This window comes from Colias croceus, chromosome 22 (genome assembly GCF_905220415.1).
Source record: "Colias croceus chromosome 22, ilColCroc2.1".
Lineage (NCBI taxonomy): Eukaryota > Metazoa > Arthropoda > Insecta > Lepidoptera > Pieridae > Colias > Colias croceus.
Window position 1 is genome coordinate 8,409,082 of NC_059558.1, and position 9,702 is coordinate 8,418,783.

Consider the following 9,702-nt stretch of genomic DNA (forward strand, 5'->3'; position numbering starts at 1 on the left):
AGCGGTTAACCGCTTTGATTAGTGCGTACAATCATAAGCGGTTGCATATTAAAATGGGAAAGCGGCTAACCGCGCGGTTAGCCGCCCCCGCGGTTAACCGCTAGTGCGTAAGGGCATTTATACTTTATTACGTAGCGTACCATAACCTATATTTTCTAAGTTGGAACTTCTCTGGCGTAAACATTTAAATCATTTACATTTACAAAATCGTCTGTCTCATCTCCAATCCTTTAATTTAAAAGCCATATTATACGCATTCCTATGTTCTATCTCATCTCTTATTAGCATTTTTGTAACATAATTATCAAAGACACATAATCTACATTAGATACATAATCTAATTTCTAATAATTTTTGTACCATAAGTAATTATCAAAGAAAGTCCCGCTCTGTGGCGAAACGTGTAAAATTGCAATGTTTACAAACAGAGCAGCCGTGTTACAGTTGCACTTACCGATATCAGTCCTTCACCATGTTGCTTCTACTGCTCTTGTTTCAGCAGGCAACGGCGGGTGAGATTATTGTATTACATTATGTTGTAATTATTTTAGATTTCGTTCTTTTTGAAAAAAAAGAGCATCGCCGAAAATATATTAATTTCCCTAATCCCCACTCAATCATAATATTATGGTTCATGTTGAATGTGTATGTAAAATTTAAAATTATATTATTATTCTTCTATCACCAATTAAAATAACATAATTTAATTTCTACGCATCTAAAACACCTTTTCTCCTATTGGTCAGTTTCTCCTCAAGGAACGTTTCTACCTATATGTTTATATTGAAACTTGTGTTCGTATTCTGAATCTTTACACAATACAAAAAATAAATATAATTTCTTCTGCATTGTATATTTACTTCATCAGACCTACCGCAAGCTCCCAGCATCATAAAGAACATCACATCGTGCCCCGACGTCGGCTACTTCTTCCAGCGCGAAGTAGTTCCAAATGCGATAGACCTTGGACCCTGTCTGCTCTGCTTCTGCAGGGATCAATCTGCTGTGTGTTGGAGACGGGAGAGGAGCCGCTGTGATACGAGCAGTTATAAGCATTATGGTATAAGGTATAGATATTTTTTGACCGCCTCCATAGTACAGTGGTTGACGCGTGAGTGTAGAATCGAGGGGTCCTGGGTTCGATTCCCGGTGGAGACAAAAAAAAAAGTCTCGGTCTGGCAGGACACAGAAGGCTGATCACCTACTTGTCCCTAAAGAATATCGATCAGTTAAACAGATGTATGAATAATGCATCTGCCCCTTACCCCACTTGGCGACACGGGACTTCACTTTTATTGATATTTTATAGTCTAATGCCAGTCACTTTTTGAAGAATATAGGAAACTCACAAGTATAGGACTATATTTGTAACTGTTTTTACTGCCTGAGCGGAAACATATTATGCAGGTATTTGTAAGTTTGTTTTTCTTACTGGCTCGCTTTGGAGAGCGTCATTTTAATTATGAATTGAAACAGAAAATTTAAAAACTTCTGTTATTACTTATTAGTAAATAGTCGTTTCCAGAAATTTCAGAATTATGGCATCGAACACGTGGTACAAACTAAAAATTACCAATTTAATGCGAATTTTTAAGTTTAGTTTTATTTACGTATTCTTCATTCATTCAGTGATAATTTATAATTTTTTGCGTCAAACATATTTTCTTAAACTTTTCTTTACTATATTCGTAAAACAGTTTCAGATTTTACATAATATTGTTGAAACAAAAGCTCTACATTTCTTTGACACGTGTGTTTGTATCATTTTACTGTAAGATTATTGAATTTCATCCCATGTTTTTCCTAATTGTTGAATTATCAAGTTACGTTATGCTTACACACAATTTTGTAATTAAAAATTATTTTAGATTTAGAAATATTTAGACTAAAAAATTTCTAATTTAGTTTCTATAATAATTAAAGCAAAGTCTCAATAAGATGACTGCATCTATCTTTGTTTAGATTTAACAACAATAATTTTGGCCATTCATAGTAACAATACTAGTTTAGTCATCATGTTTGATATTGTCACCTTGTTGTTCAACCATCATACAACAGATGAATGGCCCGACGAATTCTAAACTATATTATCGTGATAGGTTCCTATATTTACAGGAATAGACGTTGTTACCTAGAGGTCCTGATTCGATCTGGCAATTAAATACGACTTTCTACTGAGAAAGAAGTATTATATTGTCAAGTTTTACTTTTACAGGAATCGCGAACGTAATGTAAGTAGGTAACAAACTATGTTTGTTGATTCATCATCATCATCATCATCATCATCAGCCCATATACGTTACCACTGCTGGGACACGGGCCTCCTATGAGGGTACAGGCCATAATGCACCACGCTGGCCAAGTGCGGGTTGGCGGATGACACATGTCGTCGAACTTTTTAATTCTTCGACATGTCGGTTTCCTCACGATGTTTTCCTTCACCGTTCGAGCAGTGGTGATGTTACAACATGCGCAGATAAATTGAAAAATCAATTTATTTCCTGCGCGCTCGCCTGGTCTCGAACCACGGACTTATCGATTCGAAGTCCGAGGTCTCACCACTGAGCCACCACTGCTTGTGTTTGTTGATTAACTGGATTCAATTGAACCACCAATTTCAATAAAAAAAAATTATCTCCTTGTAGATTTTAGCTACGGTCTTAAAAAGTAACATTATTTATGATCTTGAAATAATTATGTTTTCTTTACTAGGTAGTGATTTCTTGCAATTTATTTTTGTTTACAGAGAAACGAGAGTCAAACGAAGTCCTGCTTTCACTGATATTTTCTTCCGAGATGCTGCAAGAGACAGTAAGTATTCAATATTTGTTAATTTTCTCAATTTTTTAAATTCTCGATCTTAGACTAAGGTAATTGAAACTAGTTTAGTATATTATTCATATTTTAAGTTTTAATCTTGAACTTTATTTCAAGGAAAATACTTGAGACTTAAAAGTTATTGTGTGTTAGAAGCCTACTTTATGTTTAAATATTTGAAAGCCTTAAATGAAACAAACTACATTCTCATACATTTTGAATAATATTCTTAGAAATACATAAGGTTGAATGCATTAAATTGGACTAAGTAATTCATTACGAAATGTTGTCTTTTGGCATGGCGATAAAAAAATACGGTCTATGACATAATTCCATTTGTGTTTTATGGTGTCCAATTTAGTTTTATTTACTCGAGTTTACTTGTTAGGTACTGTATCTAAAAGAACTTGTATGATAATCTCTACAAAAATTTCAAGTTAATGTTAAAATATATATTTTTTTTTGGGTTTGAAATTAATTACAATTTACGATGCACAGTTTAACATAAGAAATAGATATGAAGAAATAAGTAGATGCTTATTTGCCTCTGTCGGTTTTTCGTTATTATTAAACTTCATTAGGCGCGTTAAGAGTAAAATTACAAGGTCGCGTCATGGCAATACCGACACGTCATGGAGTAAGGCGACGATTTCGGTATTCTGAATCTTGCAAAATAAGTTTCACTTATGACACGTATGTTCGGCACACACGCTCTATTTGATACCTACCTATATGTAAATAGGTAACGTTAATGTTAACGTTATACATTGCTAATTCGATCACGTTATGATTTCGGATACGTTACATACAACCTTGTTTACTTTTACACAAATTAAGTTGTTTCGCAGTTCATTGGTGCCAAGTGCCGGTATCCCTTCCTGGATATGTCCAATAATAATTATATATGTTAGCATTGAAATGTTCAGGAATGTTACATTTTTGTACTTTCAACCGCCTCTAATTGTAACTAGTCTCTAACAACTTTTGCTTATCGCGTAAAGCCGAGGCGTTCTAGGTTCGATTCACGTTGATAAAGAGCAAAACATAATCTGGCTTCAATAAAAATAAACGACGTGTGGCACTCGGGGACTGCCGCGGTAAAGCTATTGCATGTTATGCCTTTGTCGCGACACCTCGCTCTGAATCGCGCAAGCGAAATTTTTTCGTTACAGAGCTATATATACAACTTTCCGACATAATCCATCGGGGCCTTAACGGCCGGCCAGTCGAGTAGACTAGTTGTGAAGTCTCTCTTTTTCGATGAAGGAATTCCACCTTCCTTCCTCCACACCTTCATGCCACACCTCCGCCTGTCGGAGTGGGGGGGCGTGAGGTTTTTCGTTACGGAATTTCTCGATTCGGTCCCCGCGCTCAAGGCCCGCGATAGAAGCTATGCAAATAGCTTATAATAATCTATGACAATGAATTTCAAGTAATTACATTATTAAATAGAAAACCTTTTCGTAGTATAGGTATAGAAAATTATAACTTTAGTGATCAGTAGGTATTTGATATTTTTAAAAACTAGTACTACAAGGATTTTCATTTAATTTAGAACTTTATTGTGTTGCTAGTGTACCTATCATATCAATTTTTTTCAGTTTTCGACAAGCGAATTTCGGAACAATGCAAGCCATATGAGTCGAGTTTCAGTGAAGGATGTCCGCCAGGTGACAATTTATAAATATATCATACGGTTTAGTTACGAATAACATTGAATAATTTATTGAGTTCTGGATTTTTTTCATCTCATAAGAAGTAATACTATTAAAATATCGTAAAAATTTGCGAAAAGGTAGGCATCATGTAAATTAACAACTTGCAGCCTCTAGCCTTCCATAGCCACATATAAATATTATTTTGAATTATTTTCTAGTTAGCCATGATTTAAATTTAAACTATTAATATATGTAGTATTAAGCATATGTTTATTTTTTTGCAGCGGATTGGTGCATTGGCTGCACAGTGTGTGACTGTGACGCAAATGGCCGATGGGATTGTCACATATTGAGTTTCTGTCCCAATAGTAAGTATAGAAAAAACTGCAATAGGTATGCCATATACCTATTTCTCTAGGACATAAAATAACTATAATTATTATTGGACTCATTTCATTTTATACATCTTTTTAAAAATTCGTGTAAAAAATACATTGTAACAGCTTCAACGACATTTTATTTAAAAATTATGAAATTATCAATTTAGATTAGTTTACCCCTAATTAAAAAAAAATAATCGAATAAATTCACAAGAAACTTTGAATCTTGATTACATCAGTTGGTATGCTGGGAAACTTGTTTGCGACAAGCTACCACAATAATAATATTATGAAATCATATTATGGTCATGAGAATGCAGATTTCTTTCATAATATAATATTTCGGTAAATCATGGTAGAATTGTTTTTCATCATTAATATTCATCTAATCCTTCTTGATTTAGCAAAGACATTGATATAATATTGGCTCTGGTCAGTATGTGTGATGTTATAAAACGTGATATTTTTTTACAGAAAAAGGCAATAAACAAGAAACCAAACAGAAAGCACCATCAAGAAAAAGGATTGTCAAGAGGAATGATAAAGGTATCGGGAAAACGGGGTGGACGAAAAAGGCACCGAATGTGAAAAGCACCAAACCTCTAAAGAAACCTAAAAATAAACCACCATCAAAAAAGCCTCCCGTAAAGAAGCCAAACGCAAGAAAAAACAACACGAAAATAAATAAAACTAAGAAAATGCCTTCTATTAATAAAACACAAAGAAAACCGAAAAAGCCAACAAATACTAAACCTGCTAACAAAAAGTTTATGAATAAAAAGCCGTCTCCACAAGAATTATCAAAAAAATCCTATCGAAGCGCTCTACAGAATGTAAAACATAAAAATGATACATACAAGTTAGCGGAGGCAATTGTAAAAAGAGTTATGTCTAAAGTGGACAAAATAATGTCTGATAATAAAATGAAAAATCAAAATGCAGCTAAAGGTAAAGTAGTTCAAAAACGTTCAATGCAAAAACATTATCATAAGAAACCAACGCAAGCAAAATCCAAAAATGCTAAACAAAAGAAGACTGTGAAGAAAGTGAACAAAAAGCCGTGGAATAAGAAAGTAACATTGAAAAAGCAAACAGGGAAGCCAACCAAGGGAAAGAGACAAAAGAGGAGCGTTACACTATCGGAAAATATCTACAATATTGATGGTAAATTTTTTTGTAAATATTCGTATTTTAACACAAGGCCAGCTTTAAAATACGCAAATGATGTGTATAGTAGAAACAATACTCTACCATATACTTCTTACGAACATTATTTTGAATATATTATATTATGCTTGTAAGATGCTGTGTTCATATCAATTGCTAAAATGTTAGAAATGCTATAATATATGCCTCAGTTATAAAATAATTTTAATTTATATTTCAGTGCCTACACCAGCGCCTAATGAATCAAACAACTTCACAGAAATAAAATTAATGGAAGATGTGCATCTTAATTCAACCACATTATCGTCTCAACCAATAAATTATTACAGATATGAAATCCATACCGATGAAAAAACATTGAAAAGTACCATGAGTACTACATACGATGGAAATGAGATTATAGAAGATAACAATACTGATGTACAGACTAATTTTAACGGTGTAACATGTACAAAAGGTAATAATAACACTAAAATTGGCATGCATTTGATAAAATCCTTAGCTTCAACGTATAACAAAACTTTTTATGATGGATGGGAAGATCACAATGAAATATTAACAAAACAACAAATGAAACATTCAAAATATAAAAATCAGGAATTCATTCATAAATCCCAGAACATCGCTAAGAAAATTAATTCAACGTCTTATTGTAGATTTAAAAAGATCTTTAAAGACTTTTTCTTCGCTCTACATTCAAATAATACCGAAGAAGTTAAAGCAAAAGTAAAGAAAATCAATATAATGTCAGTTTTAAAAAATTTGTTGAGAACAATTTTCGATAAGAAGAAAAGTCGAAGCAAGAAATATATAAAAGGACCTTCACAACAAAAAAATATTCTTAATGCACTATGTAAAAACTTCGGTGCTTGCCATCCCAATTTAAAAGATAAAACATTGAAAACAAAATTGAAACATTTAAAACAGGAGACTTATGATATTCTAAAGATTGTTAGAAGTATCAAAGGGTTGTTATATTTATTGAATAACAACAAAAATGTTACTTTAAATACACGACAAAAGAATGATATTGAGAAATTGAAGGCCATTTTAAGGGAAAATTACTTGATAGATCCCTCTCTTTTTAATGTAACGGAGACGCAACGCGTTCAAGTTGATTATATAAAGCAAAATGCTCAGGAATTTGTAAAGTCACTTGAAAAGTTTGCCTTAACACTGAGTGATGTCCTGAATATAATAGAAAAGCAAAGTAAGTCTAAGAATAAAAATTATATCAGGTCATCAAGATGTACCAAAAATTTAACAAAACAAGACAGTGCTCAAACCACTGATGATAAAATAAATAGATTAAAGAAATTGTTGCTGAGTTATAATTTGGTTCAGAATAGGTTCATGTCCAAAATGTATAATGCTTTATTAAGTTTACAAGGTAACGTGAACAGCACAGATATCAAACCGAGAGAAACAAAAGTTAATAATTCTACTCTCGATGCTTATTCTGAAAGAGTTATTAAAAATCTAAGAAAGCTTATGAATTTAAGCCAGAGATTGAATCCTAAGAAACGGTTTAAAAGAGAAGCAATGGGAGATGAAGACGCTATTGAATATTTGTTAATGCTCATGGAATATTTACTGAAGCAGAATAAGCCTGTAGATGCGACTCCAGGTAATATTTTTATTATACAATTTATATAAATAATATTAATAGGAGCAAATAATTTCTTAACCAACATTATGTTCTGAATTCGAAGTTTATTAATGTCCTTTTTATTTCCAGTAAATGATGGAATTGATTTATTGTTAGAAGCCATCAAAAATGCACCTGATATAAAACCTATAAAGTATATAAGACAGAATGTTGTCAAATTTAAACCTGTGCGACCAAGTCCTACGCGAACCACGGAGTCGTTAGAAAATGATTCGAGAACTTTAAATACGGTTGAAAATAAAATCATGAATGGCGAAGACAATCTTTTGAAGACAATTGAATCATTTGGTCATGAGGAAAGTATGAAATTTATTAAGATTGACAAGCATGTTACACCTGCTTATGATTCAAATGTAAATATTCATAATGCAAGGAAATTTAATACAAAAGAAGAAGAAACAAGTGACTCGGTTCCTGTATACATAAGCACCAAGCAAGATTCAGCGCACAAAGGAGATGAATTCGAAGATAAATTAATAAAGAGCAAATACGATATTTACAATGCCGATGCCGAAGAAGAGTATGATGGTATAGAGACTTCAACTAAAAAGTCAAACGCAGATGCAATGAAACTTGATGATTATAAAATTCAAATAGAAATAGACAAAGAAAAAGAAAAGCTCCAAAATAATATTGAAACAGACATAAAAGAAGATAAAGATGAAATTAAAACAACACTTGACACTAATACAAAATACGACAGATTTCAAATTAGTCCAAAGCTGGACTGGGTTGAAGATAAAATGGATCAGGAGCTCAAAATGTCCTCTCCAGTTACAGAATCAACAACGAAGTTAACTACTGAAGCTCGTCGGACACACAAGGCTCGACTTGTTACCCGAACAAGTAAAAAACGCATGGACAAATACGCAAACCCAGTTAGTAGTATGTCTAGTGAAGAAATCGATACAAAAAAGCAAAATAAAAAGAGCACAAATGATAGAGTGAAGCCAATGGACCTTTTTAATTCGTTAGATTATAATACAGAGAAAATGGAGATCGAGTCTGATTCTAAGGAAGATAAAAATGATGCTTTCTCTGATTTCGTATAATTTAATGTAAATAATATATTTCATGATTTGTGCAGGTTTGTACTTTGTGTAGTACGTGTAAGGGTCGTTTAACCATAACGTCAGGACTAATTATCCATCTAAGTTATTCTAGTATTTATAATTCGACCAATTTCTATGAGTCAAGCAACCTTAGTTTCATAATATATTTAATTATATATATAATTAGAATGTACTTTATTGTAGTGTGTTAATTGTTAAATAACTTTAAAATACCATGACAGAGATTATTATAAATGTAACTGATAACTTATTTGGGCATAAAGAAATGGATTTAGTAATAGTTTTAGATATAATAAAAAAATCTTTGTTCTTGAAAATATTAATATATTAGCTCAAAATAATTCGAAAAGAGGCTTAACCAATACAACTGGTCGATTTTTAAAGCTATTTATTTATCTCATCATTATGTGAATGAAAAAATTAGATACCAATAGTGGCACAATATTGTTAGGTTTAGTTCAATATAAATAATTATAAACTTGTGTTATATTTTAGTTCACAATATATTTGAAGGTTGATAACCTTGTTCTAGAAAATGTACGCAAAATCATTTGCAATCTAAATTGAATAAACTTGTATCAATGTAGTAAATAACTGTTACGTGCAATAAAATAGCAATAAGTGTAAATATTCTAAATAAATATTATTAATTTAAATTGTGTTTTTATGTTATCTAATAAAAAATACATTCTGACTGCCAGTTTGTTTGAAACGGTGATCAGACTAATGAAGAAAAGGAAAAAAAGATAATAGAAGCAATAATAAAAGTAACTGAATACCTTCTTAATAAACACACTTTACAAATTATAAGTTCAAGTTACTTACATAAGAGAGTTTGATGAATTTTAATGAACCGATGCAGACGGTAGAAATAAATTCAAACTCCAACATTTATTTTTTCTACACTTTTGAAACGTCATATTACATTTTTACCATTC

At 32.0% G+C, this 9,702-nt stretch overlaps 1 protein-coding gene across 1 annotated transcript; it reads left to right on the forward strand.

Annotated features, from left to right (window-relative positions):
• Positions 1-460: 460 nt before the first annotated feature.
• Positions 461-8,743, forward strand: LOC123702000. Its single transcript, XM_045649631.1, has 9 exons — positions 461-512; positions 869-1,067; positions 2,747-2,811; positions 4,419-4,487; positions 4,760-4,843; positions 5,330-6,019; positions 6,243-7,649; positions 7,761-8,219; positions 8,334-8,743. The coding sequence occupies exons 1-9, from the start codon at positions 473-475 to the stop codon at positions 8,741-8,743; spliced, it is 3,423 nt and encodes a 1,140-aa protein (XP_045505587.1). The 5' UTR covers positions 461-472.
• Positions 8,744-9,702: the final 959 nt, after the last annotated feature.